General features: G+C 50.5%; 2 protein-coding genes across 8 annotated transcripts in view; one reads left to right on the top strand and one right to left on the bottom strand.

Annotated features, from left to right (window-relative positions):
• PPP2R5D (protein phosphatase 2 regulatory subunit B'delta) overlaps positions 1 to 19808 on the top strand; it is a 30778-nt gene extending 10970 nt beyond the window's left edge. For 6 of the 7 annotated variants that reach the window (XM_075708569.1, XM_075708568.1, XM_075708562.1 and 3 more), the window contains 11 exons: positions 376 to 468; positions 979 to 1109; positions 1513 to 1572; positions 2252 to 2360; positions 3246 to 3299; positions 6131 to 6301; positions 8398 to 8525; positions 10597 to 10698; positions 15815 to 15887; positions 16361 to 16477; positions 16851 to 19808. In XM_075708569.1, coding sequence (XP_075564684.1) covers positions 376 to 468; positions 979 to 1109; positions 1513 to 1572; positions 2252 to 2360; positions 3246 to 3299; positions 6131 to 6301; positions 8398 to 8525; positions 10597 to 10698; positions 15815 to 15887; positions 16361 to 16477; positions 16851 to 16988 — 1176 coding nt within the window. In that variant the 3' untranslated portion in view covers positions 16989 to 19808. The remainder of the gene's footprint in view (positions 1 to 375; positions 469 to 978; positions 1110 to 1512; positions 1573 to 2251; positions 2361 to 3245; positions 3300 to 6130; positions 6302 to 8397; positions 8526 to 10596; positions 10699 to 15814; positions 15888 to 16360; positions 16478 to 16850) is intronic. The other variant, XM_075708565.1, reaches the window with a different exon arrangement.
• A 53-nt stretch (positions 19809 to 19861) lies between these two features.
• On the bottom strand, positions 19862 to 20995 carry MEA1 (male-enhanced antigen 1). Its single transcript, XM_075708570.1, has 3 exons — positions 20729 to 20995; positions 20468 to 20594; positions 19862 to 20388 (listed from the first exon to the last, which is right to left on the bottom strand). Exons 1-3 carry the CDS (start codon positions 20993 to 20995, stop codon positions 20225 to 20227), a joined length of 558 nt encoding a protein of 185 aa, XP_075564685.1. The 3' UTR covers positions 19862 to 20224.
• Positions 20996 to 21138: the final 143 nt, after the last annotated feature.

The raw sequence follows: 21138 nt of genomic DNA, 5'->3' as shown, positions 1-21138 counted from the left end.
CTGAGCCTTTGCCATTTCCTCTGGAGGTTTCTGTTCTCTGTAGAGATACGGGCTGAAGGTGGGAGAAGAGTTTCCCAGGCATAGTGTCTTCATCTGAGTAGATGGCTGTTGTCTGTGGTGGGACCTGAGGTGATAAGATCTTATGCAGCCTTGGGCAGTTAAGTGCCACCAGCCCCCTGCTCATCAGAGCAAGGGCAGCTGAGTTGATCCCACTGGGTGGGGAAACACAGGTTCCTGTGTTTTCTGTGCTCTCGTTCAGGCTTCCCAGCCTTTCCCCAAATCCTTAAGGAGAAGGAAAAGATTTAAAATCTGAAGTAAACACTGGTGAGAGGATGGCGGGCATTTCTAAGTGATCTCTCCTTCTCCCCCCCATAGCTGGTGTATGAATTCTTCCTCCGGTTCCTGGAATCGCCTGACTTTCAACCAAACGTAGCCAAGAAATACATTGACCAGAAGTTTGTACTATCTGTAAGTAATCGTTGCCCCTGCCACTGTGCACCCCTTTATGAAGGACATGCAGCAGATTTTGGTCAAAGTGTTTATGCCAACAGTCCAGCTTTGTCAGCAGGTGCTTGAAGATGTGGGTTTTCTTTTTCCCTTGGTCTAGTCTTGAATGAGCAGCCAGAATCATCTGTCCAGGGCAGGAGTGTGTGTGCGAGCTGTGGTCCCTGGAACTCATCACTCATTGTACAGGTGGAGAGGAGCACTGGGGGCCTTGCAGGGGAAATCCGGGGACATGCAACTTTGTAGAGTGTGCAGGCCACCACTGTGCTTCTGAAGATGAAAGAAGTGCTGGTGGTTCCAGCTTGTGACTAGGAGGCTGCATGTTTCAGGGAAGCAGCCACTGTGCTCAGGGTGCTGAAGGCATCACTCAACTGAAAGAGCCACTTTTGCTGAGCAGGAGCAGTGCCCAGTGTTGCTGGTAGCTTTGTCCAGACAGGTGGTGTGCAGACACTGACTGAATTTCTCTCCCCACAGCTGCTGGATCTCTTTGACAGTGAAGACCCCAGAGAACGAGACTTCCTAAAGACTATTCTGCACAGGATCTACGGGAAGTTCCTGGGTCTGCGAGCATACGTGAGGCGACAGATCAACAATATATTTTACAGGTCAGATATTCCTCAGTGCCACTGGCCTAGTGAGTGACTGGGACAATCCAGTGAGATAAATTTGGGGCACTAGGCTGTGATTCTCTCTGATCCAGACTGTGATTAGCTAAGTGACTCAGTTATGTCACACTACTTTGGTAGGGATAGCATTCACCCGTGCTTAAGAGCAGTGAGGATGTGATAGGGCTGTCTTCAGCACACATAGCAAATGCTGGGACCTGTGAGCTTTAGCGGATCTGGGGGCCATGAATTTATTTGCTTCTCTCTCTTACACCTTGTCCTGTCATCTTCGAATTCTGTTATTTGCTAGGAGACTCCCTGCCTCCAGTGTTTTTCCTTCCTTTTGCTTATCAAACTGTATCCAGCATTTGGTAATGATCTCTCATTCTTCTCTTCTCTTTAGGTTCATCTATGAAACAGAACACCACAATGGGATTGCAGAGCTGCTGGAGATCCTGGGAAGGTAAGGGCACTTTTGGAAGTCCCAGAGGACCCATAGTGAGTGAGACCTCCCAGCCCAGTGTGCTGCATGAGGTGGCAGTGCCTTCCTTCAGCAGTTCTTGCAGGAGCCACCTCTTCCAGAGGATCTCTGTCTGACAAAGCACACAGTGAAAGTACTCTCCAGCCTGCTGATAAATGCAGTGGTAGCCTTCTCCCCGGATTTGTCTCCTGTTCTTTTGAGTTTAGAGTCCAGCCACACTTGCTGTCTTGCGTCAGCAGGCAGTAAAAGAGAAGAGTTTCTCACAGCCCTGAGAAGCCTTAGCCGTGGGCAGCCTTCTCCGTGGCTTCAGCTGCCCTTCTGTTAACAGCCCTCTCTTATGCCAGCATCATCCTGTTCTGTAAAGTACAAGCCTTGAGGACTTGGCAGCCTCTGTGCTGGCCTTTGCCAGAGGTTCTGCTTAAGTGTGTATGGGCTCAGCCTGACGGAGGACAGAGCAGAGCCCAGGCCCCATCATTTCCCTGCCGTGCCTGCTGAGGAAACATTTTTGCTGAGCATGATATGCAGGCTTGCAACCACGCTTCTGGTGGGGGCTTGCTCAAGTGACTAATGAGAGCTAGGGCAAGCCAGTGATTCTTTTGATGTGAGAGAGACTGTATTTCTGCTGGGTAAAGATGTTAATGAGGCTCTTGCTTCTTTTCAGCATAATCAATGGGTTTGCTTTGCCTCTGAAGGAAGAGCACAAGATGTTCCTCATCAGAGTCTTGTTACCACTGCACAAGGTGAAGTCACTCAGTGTCTACCACCCACAGGTGAGAATTGCTTCAAGTTCCCAGGGCAGAATGTGATTCTTGCAAAAGCCATTGTTCAGGCTTGCTTATAGCTGTTCACTGGGCTGCATTACTGTGTTGTACAAAGTTCTTGCTGTGAGACATTTTGGGCTCTGCGCTAGTCCCTTATTGTGGCGGTTTGTCCCAGCCTTGCGGTTCCTGAGCCCGTATGTGTACCTGTGTGCTTTTTGCCACTGGCTGATTGGAGGTTATCTTGCCATTTCCTTCTGACTTAACACTGTGGCCTGCTTTGCCTTTCTGTGCTGGAAGTTTGTGAAATATTGGGGCCCTGCTGAAACAAAAGGTAAAATTCCGAGCTGCAGTCATCAGCCTGTGCGTGTGGTGTGTCAGCTGTTAGTCACCGCTGAGATATGTGGAGAAATCAGTGTGCTGGGCTGCTAGGCTGGTATAGAGATCAATTTCTTGCAATTTAGAATACATACTAGAAAAGTAGAGAAGATCAGGACTCAGGCTAGGAAGTGGAAAAGTATGGGTACTGCGCAGTGATGTCTGTTCTCCCAGCCTTGTTTTTATGGGGCAGGGCTTTGTGATAGTCAGGTGTGTTCCTTCCCATGTGTTCAGCTGTGCTTGCATTTGAATGTATTGGCTGTGGACTGCTTTAGGTGGCTCAAGTTTTATCTGTTATGCTGCACAAATGTCCTGAGCTCAAGCCCTGCCTGCTTGATCTTAGAGCCTTCACCTGAGCCTGATGGCAATCAGAAGAACTGGATTCATTTGGAGCTGCAACTGTGCTCATCACGCACACTGTGGAGGGCATAATGTGTCTTCCAGCCTAGGGTGGTGGTGGCACTTTAATCTCAGGTACACTTGAGGAAGCTCTAATCTTGCCTTGTTTTTTTCCTACAGTTGGCGTACTGTGTTGTACAGTTCTTGGAGAAAGACAGCAGCTTGACAGAGCCAGTGAGTAACCTTGCTTAACCTCTGTGTGTCAGTCAAGTCCCCAAAAGTTTCACAGCTTCCTCAGAGTACAGCAAGGGTGAAAAAAGGCTAAAGAGGCTGGAGTCAACTGGATTGTTTACTGGGTTTGCCTGGTACCCTGTGGGCAGAAGGGGCTGTGCTGCTCATGTGCAAGCCTTTAGCATTCTCTCCTGAAAGCTTCAGGAAGGTGGGCTATAGTCTTCTGTTGTGCTTTAGATCTTGGTGTAGCAGAAGGAACACTATATCAAGCTGTCCTTTCAGGGCAGAGCTTTCAGCTAGTGACAAATACTGCAGAGACAAAACACATGGCCATCTGATATCTGATGGAACCAGCGTGAGCTCATTGGGGGCCCTGAAATAGTAAGAGTTTGCTCCAGACTGCTGGAGCTGGCTGAAAAACTGCGTGGATGAGGTTAGGGACCTGGGACACAAAGGTCTACTTAGGCAAGCCACTGTTCCTTGATGAAGGTATTCTCCTTTCTGCTCTAGCATCAATTTGCTACATCCATAGTTTTAAGTGTTAAGTCACATGGTAGATGCATTTGCCTTCAGGACGCTGGGAAACAGCAGGTTCTAAAATGTGTGACCAGTGTAGATGGGGACCTCACGTATTCCAGTTACTGGCTGTGCAGACCTGCAGTGTTAACTAGGCTATATACCAGCTTGGCAGAGGGTGCAAGCAGGAGACGAGTGTTTCCCCACCCACTGCAGGCCAGGAAATGTCTTCTACAGAGCTGAGCTTCACAGCCTCAAAACAGCAGATGGCCAAAGAACGCGTGCTTGTGTCACTGTAGCAGGGAGCACCAGAAAGTGTGAGCATTTTAATGAGTAACGCTAGCTGAGGTCGTTCTGTTCTCTGGCTGAAATGTGTGCGTTCGTGGTGAGCCTGACTGTGCTCGGTGGAAGCTGGTCAGCTGTTGTCAGCTTTCTGGCTCTTCAGCTCTGACACCAGCAGTGCTGAAGCAGACCTCCCAGCTTTTCCTTTAAATGTGGATCCTCCATTTCCTGTGTTCCCAAAAGCCTGCTCTGAAACAAACTGCATAAAGTAGCTTCCTAATCATGCAGAGTACTTCCTGTGGCTGACATCCAGCCCAATAGCCTCCTGCCAAAGCACTTACTGTAGGGTGAGGGAGAAGAGGGAAATAGAAATCTGTCAATATTTCCAGGATTCATTTTGCAGCTTATTCAAATAGTAAAGCTCCAGAGCTTGTCACTGCTTACTGGGTAATGGGCTAGTGGCCCCTGGATTAGAGACCTGGGTCTGGTTTGTGCTTGTGGAGAGCAGTGGGATAACCCAATTTCACTACCTTCAATGGGTGTTGCGTTGAGTCTCAACCAGACATACCAAGGCCGTATTGCCATAGGTTGTGTCCTGTTGAAGCATCCTGCTTGTGAAGGTTTTGAATAGACTCCTGAGGTGACTGGGGTTATTGAAGTCTTGAAGAATTACAGGGCTTGTGCATCAGCAAGGCTCTGAATGCACTAGGAGATGTTGCCACTGGTGCTGGAAGGAGGCCAGATCACTCACTAGGTCCACACTCGCTTAGAGTGGGCCTCCCAGAAGCTTGCTCAGCAAGGCTTGACATGGTAGCTCTTGCATTAACAGCAGTCTGAATGACTGCCAGGTGGGCAAGGCCTCAGATGTACTCAGTAATAGCAAAGACAGATTCAACACACCTCGCACCGCCTTAGCTGTAGGAGAAATTACGTCTGAGTCACTGAAGCTAACTCTTGCCCGAATGGCAGACCTGAGTAATGACAAACACTGAGGATACCAAACTGTTGGCTTCTCAAGCCTTGAGTTGGTGGAAACATAATGCTCAGATGTCTGTAATCTTGCTGTTGCACTGCCCACTACCGTCCTTCCGCTGCTGTGAACTTCCTCTCGAGTGCTGGCTTCAGGATCAGGTTGCTAGAATACAGAGTTTGAAAGAACAACTCCTACCACCAGTTGTGTGTGAATCTAGTGTCCACAGAGTTAGCATTTCTATAAATGCCATACCAATGGCTCCTACAGAGTGAAGGTCTGCAGGATCTTGGATCCTGCCTTTGACCGTGTCTAGAAGCAGATGGGTAGGGAAGGAAGCATTATTACAAATAAATAAATAAAGTCAAGTGGGATATAGCCCTTCCCCTAGTATTCTAGAATCCCCTAGATTCTTCCAGTATCTTGTCAACAATAGTTTACTCAGCCAGAAGTTGCATCTGCATTGTCATATTTAATTATCACCATTAGGTGTAACCTCCATAAACTTGTCTACTCCCTTCCAGAGTCTGTTTGGACTTTAAGTCTCCACAAAGTCTTGCAAGAATGAGCTCTCTAATCCAGTTATTTTTGTGTGAAATGGTACTCCTTTTCCTTGTCCCAAACCCGTACATTGCATTATTTATTGGGTGCTCCCCAGTGTTCAAGCTCTGTGATGTATTGAATAATGATTCCTCAGTGACCTTCTCCATAGCATTTCCAATTTTATTAGTTGATCTTCCATGGTTGCTCTGCACCATCTGCCAGCCGCTGCCCACTCTGGCTGGAGCCTTCCGTGTAAACTGTGTTTGGGGAAAAAAGTGGTTCTAAGCTTTGCGCTTGTAGTACAGTATCATAGCAGCCTTGGCAGTGCTGCTGTCTTGTGTGTAACGTGGCAGAGTTTGGGCTTTTCTCGTCTTTCTTCCCTGGTAATCCACCCTGACTTTCTGAGAAAGTCTATTCTGTTACTTCCTCCCCTATTCTGTTGTGACCAGACCCTTAAAAATGTATTTCACAGCTGGTGTTAACTTTCAGCCTCTAACACTGTCTCTGTACCCTCCCCACTCAGGTGATTGTGGGCTTGCTGAAGTTCTGGCCGAAAACACACAGTCCCAAGGAGGTGATGTTTTTAAATGAGCTGGAGGAGATCCTGGACGTGATTGAGCCATCTGAGTTTGTGAAAGTTATGGAGCCCTTGTTCAGGCAGTTGGCCAAGTGTGTCTCCAGCCCACACTTCCAGGTGGGTTGCAGGTCAGGGAGGGGATAGGGCACTGGCTTGTAATCCACTTGGCATGTGAGGGTGACACCACAGCTTTTGGGTTTGTCTTCGTGGATTAGTGGCACATGGAGGTGTGACCAGGGTGAGTACTGGGGTGACATGTGGTGGGAGGCGGTGAGAATCCTCACCACAACCACAGAGCAAGCTCACCCAAAGAGAAAACAAAGCAGATCAGTGGAGCCCCTCCTGCTGCACTGTTCTGTTCAGCACTATGTATTGCAGCAGGCTGGAGCTGGAGCAGAGGGGCTCTGCCACCTCTTGTTTTGGCTAGCAAGCACAGAGGAGATCCATCCAGTGTCACTCTGTTGCAGTAAAACCAAGCTGGCTGGGTCTGGAGGGAGGCCAACCGAAGAGACAGTGTGCAGAGAAGGTACTTTTTGGGTGAGAAGGTATTATTATGGTGTAGGTGGTAAAGAGTGAGGTATACTGAAAAAGTGCTAGAGTCTGCTTCTTCCTTGTTCCCACTGAAGGGAAGCTGGCTGTAGTACCAGGCTGTGGTAGGTAGTCTTAAGGTTTAAAATATCCAGGATGGTAGGACCTACTAGTAGCTCCTAGAAGGTGTTCTTGGCTCTCTGGTTTAGGTTGCCATGAAGAGTCCCCAGGAAGAACATAGCTTGCTGGTGAAACAAGTGGCTGACCCAGGTATGGGTGGGGTGTTAAAACAGTGACATAGCCCTCCCCTAGAGTGAGCGTGACTGCACAGTGAGGCAAGCTGGCTTCAGTCTGTCTTTTGGTACAGAGAGGTACAAAGTCATGTGTTTACAAGCCAAAAATGAGGTCAGTCTAGGTCATGTGTGTATGTAAAAGGTCACTGTTACCTGGAAAGGACTGGGGGAGCCTGATGGAAACCACATGAATATGGATTACTAGGGTGGTGATGGGAACCAAAGGACTAACTTGACCTTTGGGTATGGAAGGAGCTTACTATAGGGAACTAAGGAGCTTGAATAAAGTAGGGTAAAGGCTGCAGGAGAGGCATGCTGTACTTGCTAACAGCCCTCATCTGCTGCCAACTCTTTGAGAAACAAGACAGAACAACCTGGAGAAGGTGCAAACACTTTACAGCCTAAGAAAATTAACCCCAAAGGTGTCCCGTACAGTCGGGCTGTACAGTCAGTCTCTGTCTCTGCAGCCTGCCTGAGAGCAAAAACAGGAATTGACTTCTTGGTAAGTCTGAGCACCTTGGTGGGGGAGAGTTTTCCCTGAGTGGATTGTGTGTTAATCTAGCAGACAAAGGCTTAACAAGATCTAATAGCTGAAAACTAAAGCTAGGTAAGTGAACACGAGGTGAGTTTCACTTCGTTTATTCATGTGGAACAATACATTAAGGGGATATAGTGAGTTCTCCATCATCTGAAATATAAAATAAGACTGGATGTCTCTCTTCCTAGGTTTTTAAGCCATTCTCAAGGTAGCACTAAATGCAGAAATTAGCCTGGTGATCTGCATTGCCCAGATTTGTGGTTAAATATGAAGAATTGTGGTTGAATCTATCAGTATGTGGAAACTTGTTAGACTTGTTTGTCTTGGTAGAGCAGGATGGCTGCCCCAAGATTTTCCATATTTTCACCCTTACTAAATCAGGGGGATGAATTGTGGGTCTGGTGACTGAAGCATGCTCCAAATTCCCAGAGAGACTCTGTTGTAGGGAAGGCCAGGGAGGAATGGAGCTTTACAGAGGACAGTCTGAGAAAATGAAGGAGGCTTAGAGCTAGTCTGAGCTGGGAGTGGATGACATTAGTGTCCTCGAGTGTTGTGTAAAGGGTGTTGGAGTCATCAGTAAATCGATGGTAGGCTTGCCTAGTCAAGAACGTGAGGATTTCCCCAGGAAAGTGAGAAGTGTCTGGCAGAGGCTAAGGGAAAGAAGGCTGGGCAGCAGGGGTGAATGGCCTTGTAGAAGTTGGCAAAAGTCAGCCCTGCTGCCCGCGCTGTGGGGAAGCATTTGCTCCTCGGCTGGGTGGTGGCAAGCTCTGGTCTCAGCACTGCACAGTTTCCCTGTGCACCACAGGTGTTACTGGAAGGAGCCTTTCCAAGGATGGCTTTCTCTCCCACTGCAGGTGGCAGAGCGAGCGCTGTACTATTGGAACAACGAATATATCATGAGCCTGATCAGCGATAATGCAGCCAAAATTCTCCCGATCATGTTTCCAGCGCTCTACAAGAACTCCAAGAGTCACTGGAACAAGTAGGTCTTTTCGCATGCCCTGGCACTTGCTGTGCATGCAGGATTGCTTGACCTACAGGCGATCCTGGGCATGCTGCTACAGTGCAATGACGCATGGCGCTCGGTGACACCAGGTGCTGAGCCAGAGGGGTTGTTAGTAGTATCAGCATGGAAAAGTACCACAGGAGATGACAGTAGCCTGCTTCTGCAAGGGGTCAGGCACCTGCAGTGACCCGCCTTGGGGCCATTGAGTCTACCCAGAGTTTGATACCTGCATATCATTAATGCTGCCGGTCTCTTGGAGGTGTGCAGTAGGTTTTCCAGCCGACTTCTGGCTGGTTGTTAACTACTGATCACCCGTGTGGTCTCCATAACCAGAGACCTTGGCTGATGCGGTGCCTGACTCCTTGAGTACAGGAAGAACAGAGAAAGCAGAACTAACAGGCAGATGTCCCATGTCAAATTATTGCCCTCTGTGTCTGATTCCTCGATATCAGTCTGTTTTATGGTTCTCCCATCAACTTCCTTTCTTCTGACTCCTTCTTCAGTTGTTTCCTTACCTGGTTAATTCAAGTTGTAAAACTCACTTCCTTTTAATGAATTAGCTAAAAATACTTAGCCCACAGCTGAGTTCCTAAAATCTTCCAGCAAAAACCACAAGATGACAAAAAAAAGTAATCTTCCCCTATTCTAGGGGGTGGAAAAAGGCAAAATAATTAATTCTAGGGAGGTTGGGCGAGTCTGGGGCTTAGGAGTATACTGTGGTAGCAGACAGGGTTGCGAGGTGGAGCTTGTTTGCAGAGAGCTCCCCACTGGTCTGCTGTTTGACTGCTTCCTTCTCCTCATTGTATCAGGAAGCACAAACTTGAGCCGTCAGTCAAAAGTGCTCTAAAGATTGGGGTAGACACAGACGCACAGACATGAACACACACAGACACCCAGGCACAGACATGTGTGCACCAACAGGCACATGCATGTGCAGATGGGCACATACATGCATGCCCACACATGTATGATGTGTGTGCACATATGCACGGCATGCAGACAGATGTGCACAGACACACTCTCGCTCAGTGTTACTGGCCCTCCTGACTTTATGTTCTTGTCTGAAACCCTTCACCAGTTCTGTTTCCTTCTTGAACCAGTCAGGATTCATGATTCTGCTATTTCTGTCTTTTCTTCCTGTCCCCTTCCAAGTGGTATGGCAGTAGTCCTGAAGGTGTTTTCCTCTTATTTCTCCTTGTCTTTGTTTTAGCGCTAGCCACATCTTCTCAGGGCAGGTTGAGTACCTCAGATTCCCATAGCTTCCTTCCCATAGCTTATCTACTCCAACACTTTGTCAGACAGCCTGCGTAAGTCCAGTAGGGCTGTAGCTCTCTTCCTTATTCCATCTGTAGAGCTGGTGAGGCACAGAGCTCAATCTACTGAGTCTCTCATCTTTTGCCTCTGGGTCAGGTATTTCAGAGACAGCTTCAATACTTGTTTTTATTCCCCGGGAGAGTCCTTGTCCCAGAGAGAGCTCACACACAGTGCAACCTATCCATAAATTGCTGACACGAAGTCAGCTTTTCTTCTGTGGCATTCTTTGTGCTGGTTCCCATCTCTATAGGGCTGCTGGATGTCTGTGTTTTGGGCAGCTCAGTGACAAAGCTCATGACTGAATACAGGGCAACCCAAAAAAGTCATTGTGTATATGTGAGGTGAACTGTGGGAGGCACTAAAGCTAGATTAGGTAAAGCCCCCTTGAGAACAGCCCTGAGCAGGTCCTTAGCATCCTTTCTTTCCCATTTCTAACTACAAGAAATAAATGTGTGAATGCATATTTTTGCACTCATCAGTCTGACCACAGACCTGTCCCAGTGGTCTTCTCTTTCTCCTCCATCTCTATCTCCCTGTGTGATAGTCTCTGCTGTGTTTGTGGAGGAGGTTTTTCCATGCTGAGCTGGGACTGTGTGAAAATCTTTTGTCACATTGCTGTAGTATATGTGTTGCTGCTGTTGTTAGCTCTTGTCTGTGCTGCTGGTGCTAACTCAGGGCTGAGAACCTGGAGGATACCACCATGACTTGTTCTCCTTTCCTTATTTCTTTGCAGGACAATCCATGGGCTGATCTATAATGCACTGAAGCTGTTCATGGAGATGAACCAAAAGCTTTTTGATGACTGCACGCAGCAATACAAGGCAGAGAAGCAGAAGTGAGTAAGAGGTTCTTGCCAAGTAACTTGAGCTCATCCTGGAATCTCCTTGGGGTACAGTAACAGATGGTAGACGTCAGTAGGCAGAGGGGAAACGGAAAGGTGGTGTAAATCATTTTGTCAAAAAGTAGGATTCCCCAGCAATAACTATGTGTAGGGATGAGAAGAGGTAAAATGTGTGCCCTGATAAAAATCCTTTCAGTTCTGCTGAAGCAGGTAGCTTGGAAAAGAATGACAGAGTTTGCTGGGTCACGAGGAAATAAATTGCAATGTAGAGGATACTCAGCTTTGCAGAGACGCTTATACTCTGCCTTGGAAATATTTACCAGTTTGTATATGTCGAAGTGACGCCAGTGGTATCCTGCTGCTTTAGAAAGACTTTTCTGAAGAGCTCTGCTGCAGTGGGCATAATGCATTTTTCATGCCACAGGATGCTTTCAGTTTTCCAGTAATAAAGATGGAATAATACCTGGAATTTCAAAGAGCAAATGGTGGGGATAAAATCTGAGTTCAGCAAGTACCTGTGCCATGATGCTGTAGAGAGAAAAAAAACTCCACTTTTTCTGCTTCCTTGTGCTGGTTTTGGTGCTTGTATGACTTGCCTTGGTGAGCTGAGTCAGTTCAGTAAGCTAGAAAGAAACTCCCCCCCCCCCCCCCGGTCTGTTTTCTGCTGACTAGTGACATAAAATAGTGCTTCTCATTCCTGGATGAGCCAGGGCTGCCACAAGGGTGGCAGTGAGGAGAGCGGGGCTAGCCCTTGCTGGCAGGAGGGAGCTCTGGGGTACATTCAGTTGTTTTGTGAAATAGTAATAAATAACAAAGTTGAGATATGAATCAGAGCTTGGAGATGGGTAACCTGCATATGGAGAAATTAAGGTTTTGTTAACATCTAAATTGGGAGCAAGCAAGATTCCCCTGCCCCCCCCCCGCCCCATTCTAGGGCATTTGTGAAGCCCACAAAAGTCTGCACATATATTTTAAGTCACAGTGACAGCACATTTACTATGAGATCTACCTGGTGTTTCCAGCAGGAGCTTTTTCTACCCGTTTAGCTTCTACCCATGCTGACCTGCTGAGGGTGACTGTTCCCAGCATTTCTGTGTGGCTGATGGAGGATTGTTCTAGAAAAGGTCAACAAAGCAGCTCAGAACTGTCCAAGAAATGAATGGGTAGAGCTGCACTGTTTTCTGCTCATGTTGAGATGAATTTTTCTCTCTAGTGCCTCTCTGCCTAATTATGCTTCAGAAAACCTTGTGTTGGGTTTTTGTCAAGGATATACCTTTTGCTGTCCTAGATAACCCAATTTGGTAAAATGTCAATTGAAAGCTTGGTGGGCAGGAATTAAAAAATGTCTTTTAGCAGCTGAATCTGAGATGCGTTTACCTACGGTGAGCGTGATACAATTCCTCAGCTAAGTGGCATTTCCCTGCTACAGGGACCCGGCTAAGGAGGCCTTTCTGGGCGAAAACAAGAAGGCTCAACTCTGCTGTCACTAGCACAGCATTAGCAGCTGTTCATGGCTGGAGAAGTGTGAAAGGGTCCCCCTCTGAAGGGATGCTAGAGCTGGGAGAGAGTGTTGTGAAAGGTCTGTAGGGACAGGCTGGGAAACAACCAGAAAGGGAAATTGGTGGCAGAAGGGAATGGGGTAGGACAGCAGGCGGGGGGGGGAAGAGCAGCTTGTCTGGGCAAGGAGGTAGAAAGGAGGTAGAGACTTCGGGCAGAGGTGCAGTGAAGAGTTGGGTTGTGGGGGGTGGTAGTGTTATTCTTAAAGTCAACAGATAGTAGGAATGGGATAGGTAAAGGGAACAAATTAGAGGAGGAGAAGTGAGGAGATTGAGATTTGTTCGGCAAGGGGCCTGGGACTGGACAGGATGTAGGACAATGGTGGGGGAAAAGAGCATGTACTTGGGAAGATGGATTAGAAATCTGGGTTTACTAGAGCAGTATGCCTGAGTTCTTTGCTTAAGTCCATTGTGAAAATGTCATCTTTTCCCTCTACGTCCTTAAAATATCCAAGAAATATAAGCAAATCCATGTGCACTTAACACTGTGGCTGCACGTTCTGGAGTGTAGTAGAATAGGTCATTACTGGAATGAACGGGGTTAGAAAAAATATGTTTCACAGGCAGGAGAAAGTGTTGTTTAGTGGCGTCTCCCCGGTGGAATGAGACCGTTTCATAGCTGAAGAGTCTGCCTTGGAGTTTGGGGTGCCGTTCCTGCACTTCCCCTAGCAGTTCTTCTTTCCGCAGAGTGCTGCGACCTGTTCTGGTGAGCAGCAGGTCCTCTTGCCTCCCTTCCAGTGGAGAAGACATGCTGCATCCGCAGCTCATTTCTGCTGCCTCCCTGGCAGAGCTGACTGCAGGCCATGGCTGTCGGTGGACAGTAATGTGGCATTGCAGTCAATTGCCGTTTTTTTTTCAAACACAGAGACTTAAACTGGGTAGAAATAGTACTTTTTTTTTTCTAGTAAAAACCTGTGAGGCTGTGATGTCAAGTGCCTCCAGAGTAAAGCAGCATGCCAGCGGCTGCCTGTGGGAATGCTGGCTGGATCACTGTAACGCAGGATTGACCTTTAACTGTGCGATGCCTTGTTTTTTCCACAGGACTTTGGCCTTATTTGGCGAGACTGACGAGTTTGAAATGCTGAGGCTTCTTTAGCGTAGACAGAAAGAGGAAGACAGACCTATGAAGTGTTTTCTGAATGAGCCACTAGAGACCTATGCGCTATGAACTAGAAAACAGCACGTGTGGGAAGGACTGCACATGTGAACACAGCCAGTAAATGTGAAACAGTGAAAAGGAGAGAGCTTGTAGGTACACAATTAGGCTGCAACCAGACGTTGAGCCGCCTGCTCAGAAAAGGCTTAGTCATGTTTTTAATTAGTTTCTGTGCCTACAAGTGACGTGCCAGCTCAGGCCAGTCGCCACTGCACTGCTGGCTGTGCAGCTGCAGCCCCGGCTGGTCATGGAGGGACAGACTCTCCCCGGGACATGTGGGGAGGCTCTGCTGTTCAGTGCAGATGTACTGACCGCACCTTACTGATCTCCCCAGACATCTTGAAGCTGTTTGAATTATCAGGACCCTTCAGAAAACAGTGGGGAGGTTGGGGCAGATAGATAGTGTCTAGTTCTGAATGCGCCCTTGTGTAAAAGTGCGAGGACCTTGAAAACGGCCTTTCAAGAAGTGTGGTGCCAGCATGCCCTGGGGCCACCCTGACACCTGACATCTCTCCAGTAGCGGCTACCGTGCCTCCTTCAGCGTAGGCCACAGCAGCGGGAAGAAGAAGATACCTCCCAATATAGCTGCTCTTTTCCAAGTGTCCTGCCAGTGGCTTTCTCATACTGCTAGTAATGGGGTCAGGAATGAAGGCAGCTGATGAGGTGCGCATGACCTAGAAAGCAGGGCTGGGGGTGCTGCTCCCATAGACTCAGCGCTGTCCTGTGAGGCATTGGTGTTTAGAAAGGTAGGATTCTCCAAAGACCCACGTGGATGAGTGATACTTTCAGATAAACTGCAGTGGAAATGTCCTAGTGTAGGAGGTAAAGCCAGGCTGATCGATGAGACCGGGGGGAAGTTTCCCCTATAGAGGGATGTTGGACAGCTGTAATACTACAGCTAAGTCAATGTGGCATCAAAATAAAGATGAAACTTTGTTTCATTCTTTGGAAATACTTGTTTGGCTGAAAAGAGTGATCACAGGTGTAAAGCTTTCAGATTTTTAGAAGTGCTGCTCTTAGTCAGACCAGGTATTCTTTTTGCAAGGTGGTCTTTTGCAATATCAGCTGAGCACATGATGGGTAAACTAGTGGATCTTGAAGTGTGATGAAGAATGGAGGGCTTCCCCGATGCTATTCAAACTGCTTTGGTGATCTGAAAGGAAAGAATTGGTGCTAGAGATGTATGGAGCTGAATGAGCGCCCTTGGCTCACTGTACCAGACCAGTAATGTGACGTAGTCTGGCCAAACAAAATGAGCTTTGTTACACCCTTACATGGCAAGGCGGTAGACACGATACCAGCAAAGCAGACATTGCTTTGGAGGGGCAGTGGCCTTCATGATGTGAGGGCCTTTGTGGACAGACATACTGACTTACATTTCCAGTGGCAAGATTGGAGTAATACATACGTTTCTGTTCACCAGACATTAAAAAGGATTCTGGAGAAATTGGGGATGAGTCAGGAAAGAACTAGGGAAGATCGGTGCTAACTCTTGGTCACAGTCCCCTGCGGAGCTGTCCAGAGCTCTGTCAGAAAATGAGGTGTGGGTTATTCATTTGGGGTTCAGGTTTGCTGGGGTTTTTTTGACCCTGTGTTCTCTGATGGAGTAGTCTGCTGTGTGAATGCTTGGCAGCTTCATTCTCATTTTTAGCCTCCTTCCTTACATATATTTCAAGAGTGTGAGGTGACTACAGGGTATAAGAACTTTCTTAGCATGGATAGATAGGGCACTAGAGAGATCAGTAGCTGGGATGAAAGCCAGATAGTTAAAATCAGAAATAAAGCAGACATTTTAGTGCAGGTGTTTAAAATGTAGAAGGGAATAACAAGAAGTGGTGGATGCTCACCTCTGTTTGCAGGGAACGTTCACTGCCCTGGGATTTACAGGTGGCTTGGCCAAACGGTTACTTAAGGTCTGTGCCAAAATCTGTGCCAAGTTCAAGAGCTGTGCCTGGGTGTTTAGGCATCTCTCCAGGGTGTTGTGGCCAGAGAGAGAGGGAACTGTAGGCAGCTGAGCCCCAGCTCTATTGGAAATGGCAGTTTGTCCCTCTGCATCTGTGGGGCACCAGGAAAATGTGTTTGACATCCAAACTCCAGAAACCTGTTGCTCTGGTCCACTTCTGCAGCACAAAGCCAGGGAAAAAGTACCTGTGCAGCCCATTGCTGCCACTCTGTGCTCTGAGGTGAGCGAGGAGTGTGCCTGCCTACCCCCTGCTAGCTGTAGTGTGTCCCCTCTTCTTGCCACATCTCACCTGTAGATAGAATTAGGGTTCTCTGAAGGACAGAGCAGCTCTTCCCCTCACCTGCGCTTTTCTGCTGTCTCTTGCTTTTATCTTCCTGTGAGCGAAAGCTGCTCTTTTCCCAGGAGTTCACGCTTGCGCACTCTCTCTCTCTGCAGGGGAAGGTTCAGGATGAAGGAACGAGAAGAAATGTGGCAGAAAATAGAGGAGCTGGCCCGGCTGAACCCCCAGGTTCGTAACAGCAGGACCTAGGATGAATGAGACAAGAATGTGCTGGGGGTCTTGACCTGCTTCCTCAGCTCACGAGAGCAGGCTCTAGCACCTGATCAGTCCTGTGCACACAGCTGCAGCGGTGGTCTGTCCCTCCTAAACCCCAGTCGCTTGGAGATGCTGGTACTGTTTTACCAGCCTGGCCCTCTGTAGCACTGACCTCTAAATAATGTGTTATAGAGAGCATGTATGTGTCTATGGACTCCTCTCTCAGCTGTGGCTACTCATGCAGTGTGCTGTGGCTCAGAGGGCACAGGTAGGAATTGGTATGAGAAGATGCTCCTTTCTTGTCTACCTACTAAAGGTACTTACTGCTACCTTTGCGGGTGCCAGAGAGGGTGGCTGGAAGAAGTGTGCCATGCTGTGTTAGGATGTGGGGGGAGAAAGCTTTTTGTTGGATGATGTGCTGACTCTCCAGCTGTCTGTGTCTGCAGTACCCCATGTATTACGCACCTCCGCCATTGCCTCCTGTCTGCTGTATGGAAACGGAGACCCCAACTGCGGAGGATATACAGCTACTGAAGAAAACGGTGGAGACGGAGGCTGTGCAGGTACGTAGGTGACTAGGGTCCTTCCACAATTACTCTCAGACCAGCCAGGACATCAGCACAGTCAGTCCAGGGTCCAGCAGCCAGAACTGGCTCTTTCCAAGTGTTCTGAGGGTAAATGCCCCTGCTCTCATCCCTGATCTTTAGAAATCAACCTGTAGTCTGAAGAGTGGAGTTTATCTAACCTTCCCACTCTGGAAAAAGTGCAAGTGGGACTTTTTTGTGTCCTTTTGGTCTGTGTTTGGCTCTGAGCCCGTTCCGCAGCATGCTGCGCTGTCACCCAGCATATCCTAGAGCAGTTGGAGTCAGAGAATGGGGAGGCTGGAGGGTTGAAGGGGTTTGCCACTGATCCCTGACTTCTTTGGTTTGTCTGTAGATGCTGAAAGACATTAAGAAGGAGAAAGTTCTGCTGCGCCGGAAATCTGAGCTTCCTCAGGACGTCTACACTATAAAAGCCCTGGAGGCCCACAAGAGAGCAGAAGAGTTTCTCACCTCAAGCCAGGAGGCTCTCTGACGGGCTCAGGAGCTGGCCCGGGAAGCTCTGCCCCATCCCTTTCCCCCAGGGGTCACGGAAATGCACTCGGTTCTCATGTATAAATAAGGAATGAACATGGTGAGCTGTGCCTGTCCTCCACTCCATCTGCATCCCCCCAGGGTAGACCTGGTTTTACGTTATAACTTGTATCTCACCACTGTCATGTCCTCCTGCTTTTCCACCTTGGGCGTGCGTGCGTGAAGGGAGCCTGCCTGACCTGCAATTGTGTCAGCCCAGGCAGGAGTCGCTTCATTTCCAGCTGCCGCCTGGTTCTTACTCTGCCTGGGAGCCAGAGCCTTGCTGCCCTGCGACACAGGCTCTGTGTTGGCCAGACACTACCGCACGTGGCTCAGCATGCTGCTACAAGCCCCAAGTGCCCATCTCTGCCATGCCTGCCCCCGTGCCGCCTGTGCGGCCAAGCCCTGCGGCGGTCAGAGGTCAGGCTGAGCTCAGGGCAGGAGAGCATGGCAGAGTTTGTGGGGGCTCTGCTGCCTCTCCGCCCTGCCTTGGGGTGCAGCTCTGCAGCTGGAGGGTCTCGCGTACAGCAGAGGAGATGTTTGCTTCTACCTTTCTTTTGCTTCAAGCCCCTTGTTCTGTTCCCCTGTCGGTGGAGTGGGGGTTCAGTGCTTCGCCACCCCCAGTAAAGCTGGGTGCAAGCACTACATACTATTGCAGCCCTCCCTTTAGAGCATCCTTAGAAGCTCTCTTGTGGGAAAGTGAATTCCTTCAGCTGTTTGTGTTGGTCCGTGCTGACTTGTCTCCATCCTGGTGTCTTGGGTTAATTGTGGGCCCAGAATTAACTTCCCGCTTTGTAGCAGGTGTCAGCCACTGACTTCTGCTTTCTTCCTCTACCTGCTCAATTAAAATACTCCTGCAGCTCTCCCTTTGTCGCTGTATCCCATCCTTAGCTCTGCAGTGGCCAGGATTTCTAGGAAGCTTGTGCTGCTAAAGTCATTTCTGCAAACTAGTGGAAGCAATGGATACACATTATGGGGCCAGCCTGAGTTTCTGAGTGTTCAGTTGTCTCCTCTTTATGATCAATGGCTAGGTGCTACTGCTGAATTGCATCCGTGGGTGCTCTGAGCAAAGTTCGCCTCGCCCTGTTACTTTGGCACCTGCTGTGGCCCGAGGCCCTTGTTAGTTATCATACGGTGCATCAGGGACTTGTTGTGCTAATTTAGCATTTAGAGCGCACTTGCTGATAGCCCAGGGGGTTGCGCAGCACTTGGGTGTTACTGTGATCCAGCTTTCTCCCCTACCTTTTGTGGTGCAGATTCAGTGCCTGGCCAAGGTGCCACCTCGGAGAGGCTGGCTTGTGGTAGAAAAGGGAGTCTTCCTTGCTTCTTACCTGCTGCGATTGCTTTCTTGACACATAAGCTTAAGTGGGTTTGCAATAGTGCAGGGAGCTCACGGGGTCAGCGCTAGTCTGACACTGCTTTGCAGCATCACGGGATGTTGCAGAAGGTCCTGGTGTATCTGCTTGCCCTCACCAGTAAACCATTCCCAGGTTGGAGGTTCATCCCCTCGAATCTTATTGCTGGTGTGCAGCACACCTTTCCTCCAGCCCAAACTAAGCTGTTTTTTCCCTGTGTATCCTGTCCCTCTTCCCTGTTTAGCTCTCTTTCAGTTTGGCCCTCATTAGGCATGCCACCATCTCTTAGGAGCAGCTGGCAAGCGTGATTATGTGCGAGATCACCCACAGCCACGCAGGACCCCACCTCCCCTCCGCTTCATGCAGTGGGCCAGTTCATCAGGAGACTTAATGAAACACCTCAGGGAGGTTATTGCTTATTTTAAACATTAGTCTGAGCTCATGGTCAGCTGCCAATCAATTACCTCACGCCTGGCACGGCATGTAGATGTGCCCTGGGTGATGCCGGATGGTGCACAGGAGTGGCAGGCATCTCGGGGCACAGCGGAGGACTGCCCAGCACCACCCGCAGCAGGGCTCGGGCTGGGGAGGGTGTTTCTCCCCGTTGCAGTACAGGCTTTCCAACTCATCCGCTTAGCGTTGCGTTGTAAGCCACCACCTCATTTTTTAGAGTGCTACAGCATGTGTGCCCTTGCTCGAGCCTGCTTGCTGCTAGGCAGTGGCTGCCTTTCCCTGCTGCGGGCTGTTCCGCCTGCGGAAGGAACAGAGAGGTCTGGTGCGCAGAGGCTGCCGCTGTCCTGCAGATGGTCTGTCTCTGCCGGCAGGCCCCGAGCGTGGCCGGAGGAGTGCTGCCGGGGTTGTGCCACGTGCAGGGGCAGGACTGTAACGCATCATGACTACGTGCTGTACGGCTTCGATGTTCTCATAGCTTTGTGTGTCTTGTTCTGGGTCAGGGAACTTATGCTTAGTACCTTCACATTGCCATTAGTTTGCTGCCTATTCATTCCAGTGTCCTGGACATCTAAGAAGGGGACCATGTGAGAAAGGGGGGAGTGCGTTCACCCCCTCTGCCACACGTACCGCTCGTATGCAGACCCGCGTCTGCCACGCTACAGCTGCCCCTTGCTCAACACTTGGTTTCTAGCATTAGTGCTGCTCATTTCTGCCTACGCCTTTCCCCACGTCAGCCAAATGGACAGAACTGGAGCTGCCTCTTCCACTTCACCTGGCTCCCTCCTCCCGAGGGAACAAGCAAAACTAACTACTGCATTCACCCCCTGGACACAAGTATTAAGCTGCTTACAGTTCATATGTACATATGGTGTACTTTATTTTCAGTAGAGCATTACATAGTATGAAAGTGTTGGATTTTGTACAGATGTCCCTGTATGTACAGAACTAAATAAAAACAATCTCTTGGAAAGACACACTGGACTCCACCTCTGATATTCCAGCACGCAACCCCTGTCCTGGGAGGAAGGGCCCTAGTGGGGAGAGGGACTTCTCCAGCACTGACAGCAGGGGGATAAATCCAGCGTTTGTCCCAAGGGAATCTGGGCAAAGCCGGCCGAGACCCCTCCCTCCACATGCACACAGGTATGGAAACTGGTTGGGCTCCTCGGAGGCAGAGGAAGCCAACACAAAGACACCACAGCGACTCACGCGCCAGCCAGAACCAGGAAAGAGGAGCACGAAGGAAAGTCGGACGATATCCGCGGGAGAAACTGGAAGGTCGATGCCGGCAAGTCCCGTCACCACCCGGCTCCGGGGCAGCGGGCGCCTGCCTCACCTGCGTGGCAGAGGGAGGGCTGGGGTCAGCAGCCCCCGCGCCGCAGCTCGGCCCTCACTTCCACTCGGGCCTGGGGCCACCGAGGCTCTGGCGGGCCTGCAGCGTGCGCTGCACCACGTCCTTCCACTGGTCCTCCGAGATCTGGCTGGCCCAGGCGGGGATGCCCAGGGTGGGAAGCTTCACGCTGGCCATCGTCCTCTTCACCAGCTCCACATGCTCTGGGAACAGAGAGGGCATGAGGCCGCGGCCAAGCCCCGCCCGGGGCGGCCGGGAGGGCCCAGCCGGAGTCGCTGTTACCTGCATCCATGGGGATGGAGCTGCGGCTGCTCTGAGCCGCGGCGCCCGCCGCCGCCGCCGCCTCCTCCTCCTCCTCCTCCTCCTCCTCGCTGTCCGCCGGCGGGTCGGGCAGGTGCAGCCTCAGCATCTGCAGAGAAAAGCGGGCAGCGGGGGTCGGGCCCGTTCCCCCCGCCCGTGGGACCGCGCCGCCCCGCCGCCGGGTCCCCCCCAGCCCGGCCCGGCCCGGCCCGGCCCGGCCCGGCGGCAGGCGCTGGGCGGTACCTGCAGCCGCTCCTGCAGGCCGGGGCCCGGCTCGGCGCAGCCCGCCGGGGCGACGGGGGGACCCGCCTCGCCGGGGCCCTGCTCCGGCTCCTGGCTCAGCGGCTGGTACAAGTACCCGCCGCCGCCTTCCTCCTCCTCTTCCTCCTCCTGTCCCTCCTCCTCCTCTTCCTCGTCGCCGCTCCAGCCCGCCGCGCCGTCGGGGGCCTCCGGCGGCCCCGGCTCCTCGGGACACACCCGCTCCGGCCCCATGCTCCGCGCCACCGCCATCCACCGGGCGCGGCGCCGGGGAGGCCCCGTCACCGCCCGGAAGCGGCGGCGCCGCGGGGCACTGTGGGTGTTGTAGTCCCGGGGCGATGGCGGGGCTCGCCGGTATGCCCCGCCGCCGCCCTCCCCCGCCGCCCCTGGACCCG

Source organism: Pelecanus crispus, chromosome 3, assembly GCF_030463565.1.
Source record: "Pelecanus crispus isolate bPelCri1 chromosome 3, bPelCri1.pri, whole genome shotgun sequence".
Lineage (NCBI taxonomy): Eukaryota > Metazoa > Chordata > Aves > Pelecaniformes > Pelecanidae > Pelecanus > Pelecanus crispus.
This window is presented reverse-complemented; position numbering and strand designations above follow the sequence as displayed.